General features: G+C 44.5%; 1 protein-coding gene across 1 annotated transcript; it reads right to left on the bottom strand.

The window, feature by feature from the left end:
* Window positions 1-4,425: 4,425 nt before the first annotated feature.
* On the bottom strand, window positions 4,426-17,662 carry pcdh1g32 (protocadherin 1 gamma 32). The gene is made up of 4 exons (XM_070913503.1): window positions 15,200-17,662; window positions 9,925-9,983; window positions 6,413-6,510; window positions 4,426-4,763 (listed from the first exon to the last, which is right to left on the bottom strand). The coding sequence occupies exons 1-4, from the start codon at window positions 17,660-17,662 to the stop codon at window positions 4,483-4,485; spliced, it is 2,901 nt and encodes a 966-aa protein (XP_070769604.1). The 3' UTR covers window positions 4,426-4,482.
* Between the last annotated feature and the right edge of the window lie 325 nt (window positions 17,663-17,987).

The following is a 17,987-nucleotide window of genomic DNA, read 5'->3' as shown; positions in this document are numbered from 1 at the left end:
GCCTGTTATTCTCTCTTGTGTCCAGGCTGTCTGACTAATGTTATTACCTCACACAGGCAGTCCATTGTCAAGTTCCAATCTGCTACGATTTCCCCCTTTGGACAACCCTGCTATACATCACTGGTTTGAAGTTTTTTTGCCTGTGTGTGACTGTGTGTGTTGCTCTATTGTGTATATCTCTCTCTGTGTGTGTGTATAATCAGTAGGAATGTGCTTAATTAACCGAGATAGGGTGGGGGAACTAAAGGGGGCAATAAAAGAACAATCTCCCCATTCTGCTGGGTCTCCCCTCTGGGAAATAGATGACACATGGGGACAGTGAGGACAGCACAGAGTCTCTGGTCTCTGTCATCCTGTGACTCACAAAGTAACTCTAAAGCTATTGTAAAGTATAATAGTATATGCATATTGTACCCATATGAATAATACTTGAATTTCCTTTGATTGTTACCCAAAATAGCTCTTAAATGGAAGCTCATACTGTAGATCTCCAGAGAATCAAACTGGGACAAACCCATAGTGCGTTATTACCTCTGACTCATCCACTTGTGTCTGTGTGTGGGATATTCTCCGCCCGGCTCTGCCATGTTTGCTGCATATGTCTCTGTCAGAGTTGCCAGGTTTGACTAATGGCTGAATATGTTTGTCTTCCTGCAGGTCATTCAGCTCAGCCAGGCCCTGAGCACAGCCAATAATGGCCACTGCATGGATCTGTAATGAAGATGTGGAGAACAGGAGAGAAGCATCCAGCCGCTGGGGCTGACAGTTGCCGTGACAACCACATAACACAATAAGAGCAGGGTGAGAGGAGTCGGCCATTTTGGGTATGTGAATCTGCAGTGTTTGATGTGGGAATGCTTCTGTGCGAGTAACTGCATTGTTGAGTTATTTTTTAAAATGTAATCTAAAAGAAGGAATGTTTAATAAGAAAGATATGTTTGAAAAGTAGCAGATGGGGATTTTTTAAATGAATGAAAAGATCCTTTTTTCAGGTATTCTCTCAAATGTCTCCCAGCTTTTGGTGTTTTGTAATCTTCAGGCAGTAACCTTAACTTAGAAAAATTGCATTAGGTGGCGTTAGAATGGACTTCACGCCAGATTCATGAACAACACTCACATCATCTGCATCCCTCCAGCTCCTCCTCCTCCTCTTCGCCCCTTCCATCCCCCAACATCTGCAGCAGTGAGCTAGAGTCTGCTCCTTTTGTTTTGCTTAGTGACGTCTCATTGGGCTATTTATAGGGACGTATGTTATTGTGTAAGACCACAAAGAGCCCGTGCAGGCTACCATGTTCCCTGTGGTGGCCCCAGGATCTGTAAGAGGAGAGCTAAAGAACATGTGGATCTAGTATGATGAACAAAAGGAGGAATGGATATAGACACGTTTGTACTTTGATAGTTTCCTCAATGTCTTCTTACCGCTAATCTATATTCTGTATTTAGGCATTACAAGGGTCAGGTGTTTTTTTCCTCCATCTTTTGATGATATGTTATATCAATTGTATTAATCATCACTCTATGAGGACAAATTGGCTGGCATGTTTGTATGAAGTAAACAACAGTGAAGGAAGCATCTTTAAGGTCTCATCGGCACTACTACACCAACATGAAAGATAATATAAAAATACATAAACTGCCACATCATACAGCTAATTTAAAATTATCTTTTGTCCTGCTCAGGGTAATGCTTTTATTGAAATAATTGTCTTATAATAATTGTGACTTTTAAAATGTTAATTCCAGTTAATTCAATAATGTTGTACAATTCAATTAGACTCCTAATTTAATAAAGTGCCCCAATTCATGTGCTAAGTGTTAATTTTGTACTTCACTGGAAATAATATTTTGCGGCCTCATAATTTGTCTTCTGTTTACGCCCTTCTATCTGCCACACAGCCTCAAAGAACACCTGAAATGGACCAGACAGAGCAAAGCTTCCTGGGAAACATCTGGAGTGCTGCAGTCCTGCTGAATGTGGGTCACATAGACACACAGGTGAGTCTCTTGAATTAATAGGATGATGCAGTCTGTGTTAATATTATACATATTAGCACAAAACAAACCACACACACGAGTAAATTCTTAAATGATTTCAGAATCTTTTTATTTGAAATGTCAGTGTTCAAGAGAAAATAAAACAGCAATATAAATATTAGCATAAAAATAAGAGTAACACAGGGGTATAGCGTGGGGGCTAAGCATTTGATAAGAAAGATAATACAGCAGGATAGAGTAGTATTAATTCAGCAGCGGACGGACTTACACATATATAATATCTATAATCATTTGTTCATATGGACAGAAAGAGAATGAGAGGCATTCTTTCACAAATGCACAAGATAAAATCACCGCAAAAGAACATTAAGAGGTTACAGAAGGATAGAAACATTTCCATATTTTTTTGTTTTGTTTCTTTACAGGGTGATAAAAGATAGTAGAGAGAAAATGAACACAAAAATATGCGCAACACATATCACAAGTTAACTAGTCTACGTGTGTCACTTTGTTTACTTATCTAAAGTTATCTTTAATTCATTTATTTACACTGAAGAGTTAGTTGGCTTCCATGGTGCTTAGTTACTACATTGCAACACAAACTGTTGAAGAACATCTCAGATTTTTATTCATTATTGATTTTTTTTTAACTGTGGTTTTCTTACTTTTCTTGAAAAACAAAATGCAACACATTCCAGTAGTAAGCCACGCCTTGTGGAGAGGGACTTTTATTTTGAAAATGTTGGACGTGGTCCCTACTATACAAACAACTGGCTCATACCATCGACAGGACTTGTGTTTATTTACAGTGGGGAAGAGCCTCGCAGGACCAGGGAGTGGAGGGGAGAGGTGAGCGGTAGAGAGGCTAAGGTTTCCCATTGATTTCAATGGGAGGAGGGATATTTCAAAAGGGCTCTCGAGTGGTATCTCCTCACCAACAGGGACAGCTGTGCTTGGCTCTGTTGACCTCTACCTGGGTCAGTGCATTAGAGAAAGTTTAAGGGGTGGGCGGGTCAACAGTGGTTCCTCTGTACATTCAGTGGGTAGAGCCAAGGTTGTTTCCCACCCCCCTGGTCGATGTAATGGTGCCACCTCAGTCTGTGTGCCTCTCACCACACCCCCTCCACTCCCCCTGACCCAGCCTGCAAGCTGCCTTTTCTCATGCAGTTGTATCTGGCCAGAGGCCTGACAGACAGATGGACGGCAAAGTAAAGACTTCATATCTTATACAAACAATTCCTCTATGCTATCGAATCATTTTCTCCCGAAGAAAAAACATGTTACTGTGTCACATCAAGAAGTTTCTTCAGCACTTCAGGATAGTGAGGGGAAATACTCTAGAGGCTTGCAAAGTAGAAACTCCTAAGCACTTAAGTTTACCACATCTACGCGTTTCCCTAAAGACCGAAGTGATTACTACCTCTACAACATCTCACCTTCAGAATATGAACAGTGCATTTCTCTTTGTTTGGCTCTCAACGTGGGGTAGTGAGTGAGGGGAGGACACGAGCTGGGTGTGAAGAGGGGAGGGTAGAGGGTGCAGGGCAGCAGGACGCGTTTGTGCCCATCTGGAGGTGTTATACAAAGAGCCAGTCCCTGCTGCTATACCACCTGCATGGACAGCATGGCTCGCAACTCCACGACACAACGCCACGCCACCCCCCACCCTCTGCCAGCCCTTCCTCTGGGTGCATGCTCAGGTCATAAAAATATCAGGAGATTTAAGTCGTTTTTTTTTTTTAAACTATGATTACAAAAGTAATTTTCATTTTGTGTCAAGTAAATGCTACATGTGCATTATATTGACCGGTGATTGAAGATTCAGGATGTCCTCCTTTTTGCTTTTGCAATGCATAGTTTGCAACTCTAAACTAGTATATGTGGTTTGAACCTTAAAGAGCATGCAGAAGAGTTTGTAATACCTGTCAAACAACAGCCTTATATCCACAGGACTTATGCTTTAAGACCCTGCAAGGCTAACCCTATATAGGAATCTAATGGATGGCAACTAGCGTACTTTACAATGGCTGACTTTCCACCTTAGGGAAAGAGCACAATAAATCCAACATGAAAGACACTAACATTTCATCTCTGAATACATCACTGTGTATAGCCTTGTCATCCCAGCAAGGTCCCTTACACTGAATCTCTTTGTCCAAGTTACTTTGATTTTGCCAACAAAAAAAAAATCTCTTTAACCCCCCATACCCTGCCAAAATTATCCACCGACAAAGATTACATGAGCAATACTAAACCTTCAACACAGCACGAGTTATCAACACCAGTAACAGCCATCAGCACATTCAGATTCTTCAAGACACTCTTCCATAGAACCATCAACATCGTCCATGTGATTAAAAGTGATTTGCTGTCATTATTTAGACCGTGGCTAGCATGAGTGACAGCAGAGCAGTAAGATACCTAATGGGGGGGTATGGGGGGTTGAATTTCTCATCAGATCAGGCCGGGTTCATCATTCGTCCAACTCTATTTCTTCTCCTTCTTGGTGGACTTCTTCTTGGAGGCAGGGGTCTGGGCGGCCTTGGGGGGCTCGGGCTGGGCCGAGGCCTGGGGCGGGGGCAGCGCCTGCTGGGCGGCCTGCTGGGCCGTGGCCTGCTGCTGCTGGGGGTTGGAGGTGAGGGTGGCCGTGCTGCCAGGGATGTAGACGTTCTGGCGATAGTCGGGCACGTGCTGCAGGGTGAACTGGGGGCTGTAGCGGGTGCTCAGACCCATGGTGCCAGGCCCCAGGGTGGCCGTAGCCTCGCTCACTTCTGGGGGGAAGAGAGACAGAGTGGGGGAATAAGGGGTGCGGAGGGAGAAGAGAGAGGGATGAAACTTGTTAGACAACAAGAATTTGAAAGTTTTAGTATGACAGTGTTATATCAGAGAAGTGAAATGAAAATAGGTCTTAAAAGGAGATTAAACCAATCACTCTTAAAGCTTCTAAAAGAAATGTTCTGTGTTCAGAGCTCAGGCAAATCATGAAGTTGCAGTGAGCTGAACTAAAAACAGAGGGCATGAGTAGAAAAAATATAAATGAGAAGAGGCAGAAGTGGTGTTACAAAATGGTTGATTGTGTGCAGATGTTTTTTTTTTTTTTAACAGAGATGATGAAACTGTCCCCCCAGCTTACTCCTGTGTTTCTGGTTTTCTATCACGCAGTCCCTGAGTGTGTGTGTGTGCGCGCATGACGTAGCTGCTCGGTTCATAATTCTCCCACAGCCCCTGCATTGCAGAGCCAGAGACACAAATGCTCCCTCCCCCATCCTGTAGTTCCTCTCAGCCTATATAAGACACACATACGCACACGAAAACATGCTAACTGCACTGGCTTCCACAGAGCTAAAGAAGCAACTGAAAACCTAATTTTTAACACTCTTTCTGCTCTCACACAGTGCTTTGTTAATTGACTCCTGTGTCGTGCTTATCAACACAGTGACGACCTTCAGTGTTTATCACATGCCCTGTTTGTTCTTTCCTTCCTGATGGCACCAACTGTTCATTCTGTCTAACTTTGTGCTGACACGCAGGTTACCACTATGCCCAAGACAGAGCCTTTTCTCTCTCCGTCTCTGTGTTCACTCTGATGGAAAAATTCCACACAACGTCCGGTGCAGTGTCCAAGAGGGGGGAGGGTGTGTGTGGTTTGTGTGTGTGGAGGGAGATGTGATGTGTCAATGGTTAAAACAACAGTGGAAACAATGACTTGAGTCTATTTGGCAATAAATCTCGTCGACTTTGTCCCTCCATCGTTTGTGTATTTTGTGTTTGATTATCACTATATTCAGTGTTGCTCAGCTCCCATTCGAGGCCAATTTTATGTGTATTTTTCCAAGTTATTACTAAAGCTTCCAAAGTAACAGCCCAAAGATGAATCACTGTGTGCGTCCCCTCGCTGTTGGTTAGGCAGTCACTGCAGGAACAGAGAAATAGGACAGTAGAAGGAGGGTATGTTGTGCAATATGGGAATCTTTGGTTATGTATGAGCCCGAAGGTTATATATTACATAACTGTTCATGTAGCTCTATAGCCTTCTGCTTATGATAAAAACACTGTGCATGTGATCAGTGTGTACAGTGGAAACATGCATCTCTGTCATGTTGTTGAATTCAACACAATCAACTTGTACTGTTTATTTGAGGAACTGCAGGTAGTTACGTCCACCATGTGAATATCATGTGACGCTTCCTCTGGATGCTAATTACCACACAACCACTGCATGGAAACATCAATGTGGACACAGAGAGCTTTATCAGTGAGCGAGTCCGGCTAGTTGCCCGCCAACCAGACAGGAACCTAAATAAACCACCCCGCCCCATGCACTGTCGCTAAGCTTATGAAGAGAAAGACATAGGTTTGGAGAAGAGACGATGAACTGATAGAAGGGAGGAAGAAGATGACGAGGTATACGACTCACCGTTAGCTGCAGCCATCAGGGCCTGGAGCTGCTCAGCCTCAGTTGGGGGCTGGGGCCAGGGGCCAGTTCCCATGGCAACCTCAGGTCCTCCAGTTGCCCTGTGGCGAAAATGAGGAAAGAACAACAGTAAACAACTGGTAGCTCGTCCTTTCCCATGTGTGTTTAGCTCACTGGCTTGACAGTTGGTGGTTTATGATGTAAAGGCAAAGCAGCTGACGGCGAAGTACACAGCCTGAGGAGAACTCAGCGAGGATAACAGGGAGGATGTATAGTTTACAAAACAGGGTGTGTCTCAAACAAACGCGCACTCTTAAACACACTCTCGTTAGGCATGTACAAATGTGTCTGCACACAGACACACAGTAGCAAGCGTGTTCGCTCATTCACACACAGTAAACAGGGCACAACATTTACACTCTCTCCGGTATGACCATGAGAACTGCACCGTCTAGAAAATCCGATTAAATATTTAATGATCCCACCTTGAAAGGAAATAGCTGTCTGCATAGTCACACATGCAGCGCTCAGTGAGCACTGAACATTTCCATCTGGCCAAACTTCACCTTCAAAGGCTTGTTTATTTAAAGCCGGCAATTTGCATGTGCAGGCAACAGGGGAGAAAGCAGACCTGCGATCTATTATGCTCACCTACTTATTTCCATTCCCACACTTGTGACACACCAACACAAGCTCTACAACTGACAACTAGGTCACAATGCTTTAATCCTGACTCCGCTCCTGTTCCCAAAGCGCTCATAAACCTCCATCTTTGAATTTTTAGTTGGTGATTTTGGTTGGCCACAAAACTGCAGTATGTTATCTTCATGCTACTGGTACACGATGTCGGAAAACAAACTAATAAAGCCACTTCACTTCATTAGAAGACCAGCAGAAGCCACAAAAAAATCCTAGAAAACCATTATGGATGCTGCTTCTAGAGTTTCTCCAGAGCAAAAGCAATATATGTAGTTTTAGCTACTCTCTCCTGAGTGATGTGCCTATGTGTGCAATACATTGGTTATTTGACTGTTTTGGGTAATAAGAAACTACCGGAGAGCATTTAGTGGAGCATTATTAGCCCACAGGGACATGGGGAGAAGGTTCTGGTGGATTGTACAGCTCCACAGAGGACTGTATGTATGTAGATAGAGAGTTAAATACATGGGATAGACAGAGGAACACCCTTATTTCTATTTAAAACCAACAAAAAAACTCGGACAAATTGGCCTGCTCAAGGGAATCAAGAGAAAGTAAAAGGACACAACGAGGGAAAAAGTGGAAAAGGAATTTGAACAAAAAAACAGGGATTTGTTTCAGAGCAGGTTGCCAGATCTCACTGCCAAAAGTCTGAAGTGGTTTTCAGTTCGGTGCCAGAGAGAGACTGAGGGAGAGAAACATGTACGTCCTGTGCCAGGCAGCCAATGAGAAACAGGCACGGCCAGTAAAGGCAGGGCAGCCATTTTGTACCTCTTCACATCACTAAAGATAAAAGGGAATGGTTCATTTGTGCTAAATTAGCATCTCCCTGTACTTATCGCATCCTGTGGTTGCGTTAAGCGCTTCCTGTGGTCAGGATTATCACTTCCTGTGGGCAAGATTGTGAACTGTGGTCCTGAGGGATGTCCTTGGTTGGCTAGACAGTGCTATCGTTTTTCCTCTGCAACCTTACATGACATGTTTTATTTCTAAACGATGGCTCTCCTTGTTGTTTTGCAGAGAACCTTCTAGATTTTAACTTTAATTTAAACCCTTTCAGGCAGTCACATGGTGTACATGCCTCATCTGCATGTTGACCTCAAGAGTTTAATGTGGAGAGCTGTTTACTTCATTGAGGAACCTTTAAACCTCTAACAGGCGTTTTAAAGAAGTCAATCATGAGACAGCTGTCTGCATTGTCTCTTTCTTGTCGTCGTTCAGTGGGTAAATCACATGAAAAAGCCACATGTGGTGATGTTGAGCTACAACCATCACAGACACACATCAAAGGCAACACTGTATGGTAAGCCAGTCTTTTAGAGGGAGAGAAAACATGAGCTCTCAGACTATAACGGCTATATGTACAGCACACATACACGGCATTACAAATCTACAAAACACTGCACGCAAACTCAAAAAGTGTCACAATCCTTTCTACGCCACAGCAGGCATTGTGGCCTATGCACATCGATCAACAAACCCCATCAAACTTTTAGGGAGACTAACAGAAGCTATGGGTTAGGTACATCTACACACAGTACAGCACTCAACTGCAGTGCACTACCTAAAAGAGTTAAGCCACTCTGCCCTTATCAGCCGATTTGTGATCAGGTCCAAAACTGAACACTGATCAGCTGCTAAGGACAGAAAGTGACCATAGAGTTATCTACGTCTAAATTAGTACCTTGTCCCACTCTTCGGCGTCCATCGTATGTGTGTACCGTATGGCATGTGGGGACTAAAAACACAACAAGTTATACAGTCTGAAAGAACCATTGTGTATTTGAGTGAAAGTTGGTGTTCGTGTAAGAAAAAGGGAAAAACGCTGAGATATTGTGCTCTAGATCTCAGTGGAAAATATGTTGAGTCTGTCATGCCCCTTTAAATACCAGAGTAGGGAAGTTTCTTTTTCTACACCACAAACATGAATTATTTTCAATGTATCCAAAATCCCACTGGTATTCCATAGCGTCAGTGGCGTGTGTTTGTGTGTGTCTAACTTTCTCCTGACTTGGCTCGACAGAGCTTTCTGCCCCAGCTGGTATGTTTCAGGGAGAAGCCTTGACTCACAGAATGTGTTGTGCAATCATTGTTGTGAAAACTGTTACTGCACGCACTCCATCTTTGCCCACACAATATGGGCAAATAGCAATCATCAACCATCAACACAAACGCTCACTAAAACACACTACTGAAATATAGAAACACAATTCATCTATTGACATTAAATAGGCGAGTTGCTTGTGTCAAAAATTTAATTTCAAGTTAACAAGTCAGTATGAGCGCTCAGATGGCAGAAAATGAAGCGAAAGCAAGACGCTGTCCCATCCCCCCACTAGCTCTGGTCACCGTCCCTCATCAGTAGTACTGAGTGATGGCGCACAGGCTCAGAGAGCGCAGAGAGGAGCAGGAGAGGGAGGGGGAGGGGGAGGGGGAGTGGAAGCTGCGGCAGCCATTTTATAAAGCAGGCAGAGATGCTCATTCAGGAGTGTAAAGCAAGAATCTGAATTCACTGAGCAGAATCATGCTGTAAAATTCAACCATAAATTATATCCTCGCTACACTGCAGTTCAAAGTCAGATTCAGTTGGTTGCAGTGTGACTTTAATGTCATCAGTACTTTACAGTCAGCACCCTGCAGGCAGCCAGTTCTTATGTTTACAGCACTCACTACCATCCCCCTCCCTTTTTTATTCCTCGTCCTTCATCACTCCCTCTGTCTTTACGATGAGCTTGTCTTGTGCAGCACAACAACATGTCCTTGACATTACTGGGCATTTTATCTGAGTGTGTGTGTGTGTGTCTCAGTTTACTCACCCGCTAGGTCCTGGTCTCTGTCCCTGTGTGAAGCGCCAGTCATTGTTGGGGGGCTTTTGCTGTGAAGAGAACAGAAGATGCAACATGAATTGCATGTTTCATTGCAACAACAGCGAGACGTTTCTGAGGTTTAACCTTTGGTTCAAAAGATGTTGTTTTGTGGCTGACACGTGTGTGTGAGATGGTGTATGTCTGTGTGTCTGTCTGTGGTTTGGAAAAACGTTTTAGTTTTTCAGTGAGGCTCAACAAAGGGTTACAGATGGCAACAACTATCTGTATGCTCAGGCATCCATGTTGTTCCAAAAGCTGTGGAGCATAAAATGCTGCAGAGGAGCACACACGCACACCAACAAACACACAAACTGGGGCTTTGCTTATAAAACAGGACTCAAAACTAAAAACACAAAGGCAGACAATATCAAAATGAGAACTACATGATCACATAACTGAGCATTCACCTATAAAATAGTCTCATAAGCCCTCAAAATGCACCAATGCAGCCAGAAGATGAATCAGACGTCTAAAGGCATCTGATGGTGACACATGGATGACCACACAAACAAAGATCAGTCTATAATACAGAATTTAACAGATCAGGCAAAACAAAACTACGACACTCCTCCATGTCTGTGACTTACGCTTTTTGATGGATGGTTATCTTTTTAATAGATGTAGAGGGCAGAGAGAGTACTTGGAAGATAATGCTGTTTGTTATTTTAATACCAAAACTTCATGGAGATAAGGCTATGATGGTGCCTCAGCAGTGATAAAAGCCTCTCTCATCTCTAGCCGTCCCTGCTACTCTCTATTAATGTCTTCAAGCCCATTGCACTCCTGTCCATCTCTACCTCAGTGGCCATACCACCATGTCTTTCCCATCTCTCTAGCTCTTTCCCTCTCTCTCAGACCCTCTTGTTGTGCAGTGATGCGGTGAATAGACCCTTGGCTTGGCTCCAGACTCTGCCGCCTAATCGACACAAGAGCTCTCCGGAGAGAGAGGCCGGCAGGATGATGTGCTGCATTATTAAAAGAGCTGTTCTACCCGAGGGAATGATGGAAAGAAGTGAGAGAGCAGGGGAGAGAAGAAATACCTACACAAAGCAAACAGTATTGCAGGATAAACTGACTATCATGACTGGAGCACCTATTAGAATACAGGTAAATAAGGAGCAAATGCACAGGTGACGTGAATCCACAAAAAGAACTGAAAAGGAATCACGGGTTGTTGAAACAAGTGAAATGGGGAATAGTATTCAGTATCTATGTAGACAAAACAAGTGATTCCACGAACAGAGAATTACTGAGAAAATCAACTGCAACTTAAATAGAGGAGTGTAAGAAGGGCCTGTTATATTATCTTGTCTACTAAGGACCTGTGAAGGACACTACAGAGTGAGCGGGAGTGTGAATAACAATCAGTGTTCGTTCAATAAAACAAAACAACTACTGAACAACCCTGTAATGCATGTAGTGTGTCAAGTGGAAATGGCTGTCAGTGGATTACATTTCAGCGTTGTGTAGAAAAGTGTCTGTTTCACCTTGGTGGTCGCTCAACACAACCAGTAGAGTCTTCAACACTCAGCAAAAGGAGGTTGGTTATGTCCTCACAACAAACTGCGAGGCCAGAACTCACAAGTCGTCATTATTACAAAATAAAACCATAGTGGACGAGGATGAGAAGAGGAGGGCATATCTGAACTCTTACCCTGCTTCAGAGCAGAGCTTGGTCGATGTTTTATCTAAAAATGGACTCGGAGATGAGCGTGGGCACGGATGTCTGTCTGAGCTTTGGTAGGGAGAGAAAAAGATCAGCACTGAGTGGAGGCAAACATCCACAGAGAGGCCCAGCATTCCAGCTGTGTGACTCGCTCTCACCACACAAGCACTCAGAGACACACGCCTGCCATTTCCAAGGTCAGATCCCACTGCAGGCATGTGGAGTAAAGGGTAACAGACTCTGTGCTGGAATATTGGGCCCCACTGCTAGCTTAAGGTGAACACCTCATGTACTGTTATTCTGTGTGCTTCATTATTGTTGCTGAGTTCTTAAGTTAAGATGGTTTGGACAACAACAGTTTCCAGGGAAAACAAATCTTAAGCCAGGTTTCATGGCATGCAGGCAGGAATCAAAAGCTAATTGACTTCAATCAATTATTGTTATCTGAGCATCTTCAGATGTGCTCGTTTTTCTTTGTTATGTTGTCTCTGAAGTGACTTTATCCCTTAAGATAGATGAGACGAAAATATTTAAAATGCACAAGACATTTTTTCAGAGAGGATGTTAGATTTAAAAAGGCAGGACATAGACAGAGAAGGTCAGATAGACTATTCAGGGAGATTAGGCCAATGGAGAGAGATGAAAGCATTACAGTTCTGTGGGCCTGGATGCTCAGCCAACAGAAAGAGTTTCATACCAGCCTGGAAGCTTTAAACACTGTCAGTCTGCTTCCCTTACATCTTTAAGTTGAACCAAAGAGCTTTGAAGGCTCCTCAAGTGAATTACTACCTGACAGAGTAGCTACTGCAACACAATGTCTGTCTGGATATTCATTATGTGACATTATGTGAGCTGGATTCAACAGGGATTATAAACTGGACTTCTAGCACATCTGGACTTCATCCAGCATGTTTTAAAGCATGTGAATGTGACCTTTGCTAAAACATCTGGTTTACTGGTTAACCGCTTCTCTATCATGATACACAATGATCGACACAAAGATCCAGGTGTACAAAAGAAAATCAATGTAATCTCCATCCTTTTCTCTCTCTCTCTCTCTCTCTCTGGCAGGGGTGGAAAAATAGTACATGCAAAACCTTCCTCCACACACACAGACAGGTCCATCTGGTCCTCTTTGTGGAAGATTCAGTGACCTAACATGCTCACAAATTGTACTTGTGTTAAAAGAACTGTGGCTGGACTGCAGCACGAGCTCAGTCTGAAAAGAGGAAGTCGTGTCTGCTCTGTTGCTCTGATAACCTTCAGCACACAGGCATACATTCACTCCCTAATCCCAGCTATCTTATTTTGTTTCCAGAGACAGTGTTCTTTAATGCTAAGTAATGATTACGCAAGTAGAAATGTAAAAATATATAGATATTCATTATGAGGGAAAAGCTGAGCATTGAGACAAAGCACAACGTGTGGTGCTTGATTTTAATATTCCTCTCCCTTAAAATGACCCAAATATCAAAACCCTTGAGGACAGTTTTTCTGAACCGCATGAGCCAGTTTGTCGCATGTGCAGCTTTATCGTCCATAAAAAAAAGTATATTTACAAATCACTGCAGTGCACGTGCCAACCCTTATAAACTCCCACAGACTCAGACTGAAAAACACACAGTCATGTAGATTTTCCTATCCTGCTTTAAATCTCTTAAGTATAGAGAGGAGAATAATTGCAAAGATGGAAGAGACAAGTGATAACAGGCAACTTAACAAGTGAGTCAAACTCATGACATCAGGATTACATGGCATGTTTTCTATATCCACTGCTCCCATCATCATGGGAATATTTCCAATGTCCAATAGGGAGCAAATAAATCTTTCTATTTATTTATCGATGGTTCAGGGAAGAAACCTTCAATATAATTTTTTCCCCAAACTTTCTGTGAGTTAAACAGAGTGTGCCAAAACAGCACACAGCTAAAGGACAGAGGATACAACGATGGGTAGTGGGAAGTGACTGACAATAGTGAATTAAAGCCCCAGGGTCCTGCTAAAATTACACACTACTGGAGGGCTCCTCGTGTCTGATTCTTTGTACACACAATTTCACACGCAAGCATATAAACACCCACAGTGATGGCTGCTGCGCTGAAGCCATTACAGCCTGTGCCGTCTGTGGCACACGTGGCCATCCTTCCTTTCCCTTTATCTGTCCCTCTTTCTCTTTTCCTCTGTTGTCCTCGTTGCACACGTGTCACTAGAGCAGGGAGACAGATGGTACCCTGCTGACCTCGGGGACAACCTAATTCAGCACAGAGAGTCTCTCTGTCTCTGTAATACAGACTCATGAGAAACCGGAGAATCTTATAGATATTAAACAGACACCAGGCTAAACATCCTGTTGTGATAGAGAAGAAACAGTTATCACCAAAATACCACAGCAACCTTCAATTAGCCTCTCTATTAACCATGACATGGCTGAGGATGAACGGATTAAGGAAGATAGAATGAAAAAACATCATGCTCTTTTTCCCATTGAATTGAAAAGGTCACCCTGGTGAGAGCACTGTCAGCCATTTTCTATCCTTGACAGTGCTTCCTTTGCATCAAAACACAGGGTTGTCTATGTCTTACGCATGTGATTATTATCTGGTTAGCTTTCCTTCACGTCACTCTCTGAACACATGGAAAAAAAAGTGGCATTTCTGACCAAGGATCAAAGAATGGAAATTAGAAATGTCAGTACAGAACCCGCACAGTGAGAACAGCCTCACTCATGTGATGCTGAGTCCTGGAACCAATCACCAAGAGTTCAGAGGACAACAGGAAGTCAGGGGTCAGGCCACTGACCCCATGAATTCCTGTTTTTCAGCTACTGCTTTATTCTTTGACTCTTACCCCCCCACCCCTCTTACCATTTTCTTTCTGGCCCTTTCCTCTCCTTCACCCCTCTTCTCTCCCTCTGTCATCCTGTTCCCCTCTGTCTCCCAGCCATTCCACTGAGCCAACACTGCAGGACCTATTTTCATCTGTTTGTCTCCTCCTCTCCATCTGTTAGGAGCACTTATGTTTCTCCATTTCCCCTTCCTTTGCCTATCTCCAACTAACTTCTCTCAGCCTAACTTTGTCTTTGTCTGTATCTTTCCTATCAATAAAGAACAGTTTCTCTCCCCTGTGAATTTAGTTACTGAAAGTCAGAGATAGTAACCCTATTTTATAGCCTGGGATCAGATTAAATATCAAGCTGTTCTTCTTCACTCTGCCAAAACCTGTCTAGTAGGACTATAAAACTCTACGAGCTTTTTCACCACGAAGAGAGAGGGATCCTCCTGCTGAAACAAGTGGGGTTTCAGATAAAATACTGTAGAGCTACATGACTGAGGAGATCTAGGTTCGCACTCTACAGTCAAGAGTCAACGCATTAAAAGTATGGTTTTAAGCCATTCATTGTATAGATATACCATTATCAATATATATAACGTCAAAACTGCATGTGAAAAACATTTCTCTCTCAAACCTGTCTGTAGATACCGAAACACATGTACTGGTCTTATCCCACCATGGCATATCCCACCAATGCCATGTTTGCTCTCCCATTTAATCCCTCACCTCACTGACTGAGTTCATAAGGTGCTTCCTGCTGAGTGTCATGTTGAGTGTGTTGTTGTGACTCAGCATGGGTGTCTTCATAAATACAAAGTCACTGCGGCTGGATAAGGTGGAATAGCAGGGCCTGTAGGTGCGTGTGTGTGCCTCCTGGGGGCCTCCCACGACCTCCATATAGCGTATGGGTCCATCAGTATTGAGCTGCAGGTGCAGGTCCTTGCTGGGCCTCTGGTGGTAGCGGCTGGACCTGTGCCGACCGTAGCAGCAGCAGTCAGAGTCTCCCAGCCCTGGGTCACGGTGCCTTAGGCAGCGTACCATGAGGATGACAAAGGTGATGAAGGACACAGCTGATACACAAGCTAGAGAGATGATGAGGTACAGGGTGATGTCCGACATCCCAGTACGGTGGTAGAAGGGTGTGTGGCGGGGGCTGGCTGGAGCATCGTTGGCCGTGCCCTTCTCATCTACAGTTACTGTAATATTCACAGAACTGGACTTTGGCGGGTCACCATTGTCCTGAATGATGATCACGATGTCATACGTCAAACCTGCCTCCTCCTCAGCCCACTTGCGGGCTGTACGGAGCTCACCAGTGTGTGCCCCAATACGGAACATGCCAGCATTTGGTCCTTGGGCGATTGAGTAAAACAACCATGCATTGTGCCCACTGTCTGCATCCACCCCTACAAGTTTATTTATGAGGTGCCCTGGGCCGGCAGATGGGGGCACACTGAGCTGTAACCTTTTGTCTTTTGGGAAGGAGGGGTGTACAATCACTGGTGCATTGTCATTCACATCCACCACAAACACATGCACAGTGACGTTGGCTGTCCGTGGGGGCACCCCAGCATCCCGGGCCTGCACCTCAATACGGAAAGCGTTAAGCTGTTCATGATCCAGAGAGCGCATGCTGTAGATGTGGCCACTCTCTGGGTTAATGTAGACATAAGAAGCGATTGATGAGCCCTGGACCATGCTGGGAAGGATGGAGTAGGAGATGCGAGCATTGTCACCAAGGTCTGGATCAGAGGCTGAAACAGCAGCGATGGGGGCACTGGGAGCATTGTTCTCTGGGATGTCCACAGAGTATGAAGGCTGAGAGAAGGTGGGGGCATTGTCATTTACATCGGAGAGCTTCACCACGAAGGTGGTTTGTGATGAAAGGGGAGGGGAACCAGCATCAGTGGCCTTGATGACCACTGTGTACTCTGGGACAGTCTCACGGTCCAGGGTTCCAGCAGTGGTGAGGCTGTAATGCATGCCAAAAGCTGAATTAAGTTTAAATGGCAAACCTGGCTGCACAGTTAATGTAACCTCGCCATTCACACCAGAGTCCAGGTCCCGAGCACTAATGAGCGCTATCACAGTCTCCGGTGCTGAGTCCTCTCTGATAGGACTGGTCAGTGACGTCAGAGTCACCTCTGGTGCATTGTCATTCACATCAATGATGTCCACTATGACATTACAAGAGCCCTCCATAGCTGGAGAGCCACCATCTCTGGCCTGCACTGTGATGTGGTATGCAGTGGCTTTCTCATAATCCACATCCCCCTTCACACGGATCTCCCCGGTTTTAGAATCCACACTGAAAAGGCTGAGAACGCGTTCCGGTGTGTATTTACTAAACAGGAAAGATATTTCTCCGTTGTTAGTCGAATCCGCGTCAGTCGCGTTTAATTTCATTACTAAAGTGCCCCGTGCAACATTCTCTAATAGTTTAACTTTCTTTACAGGCTCGTCAAAGACGGGCGCATTGTCATTTACATCCAGGATTTTAATAAGCAGCAGTGTTGAGCCAGACTTCTCCGGCTGACCCCCATCCACAGCACTGAGCAACAAGCGAAACGAGGCCTGCGTCTCCCTGTCCAAAGGCTTGTCCACCACTAGCTCTGGAAACTTACTGCCGTCACTTTTAGTTTCCACATTTAATATAAAGAAGTCATTTGCTGCGAGATGGTAAGTGCGTAACGAGTTGGTCCCCACGTCGGGGTCGTGTGCGCTCTCCAAACGGAACCGCGTGCCCGGCGCGGCCGCCTCTGATATCTCCAGAGAAATGTTGCTGGTTGAAAACTGCGGTGCGTTGTCATTCACATCCAGAATGTCCACCACGACGCGATGAATGTCTAAAGGATTCTCCAGAAGTATTTGGAGGTGTAGTGAACATGCTGAGCTTAATTCGCACATTTGCTCCCTGTCAATTGTTTGTTTAATAACCAAATCGCCCGTCTCCTGCTTTACCTCAAAATACTGCGTTGTGGATTCCGAGACCACCCGCAACCTCCTCTGAACAATCCGCTGAGCAGTGAGACTCAAATCTTTAGCGATATTCCCAACGACAGAGCCCGGGCTCAGTTCTTCCGATACAGAATAGCTGAGCTGAGCGGAGGCACCGGAGAAGCAAGCTAGATAAAAGCAGAGCCTCCACAGCCTCCCTCCTCCGGAGCGCTTCCTCTGTCTGGAGTCCATTGTGCTGCGCTCCGAGGATCGGAGAATGGGAAAGTTTTTAAGTTCTTCTTTCACCGTAACGTATCCATAGTAACGTTAAAACGAGGCTGCCAGGCTTGTTGGTAAACATTTCCGTTTTAAAAATAGAGCGATGGGAAGTTTTGATGTGATCATGACGGCCGTCTTTTAAGAGAAAACGAGGACGAAAATCAAAGTACTTTCTGCCTCCAGTGAAACTCTCTGCTCCGTCTCCTCCGCCTCACTGGCCTCGTGGGCGGGGAGAGGCCACAGAGGCCTTCCCTCTCATTGGGAGACGGGGCTGGACCAGCTCTGTCACACAACTCTC

This window comes from Enoplosus armatus, chromosome 10 (assembly GCF_043641665.1).
Source record: "Enoplosus armatus isolate fEnoArm2 chromosome 10, fEnoArm2.hap1, whole genome shotgun sequence".
NCBI lineage: Eukaryota > Metazoa > Chordata > Actinopteri > Centrarchiformes > Enoplosidae > Enoplosus > Enoplosus armatus.
The sequence above is the reverse complement of the archived record's forward strand: the minus strand, read 5'-3'. Positions and strand labels throughout refer to the sequence as shown.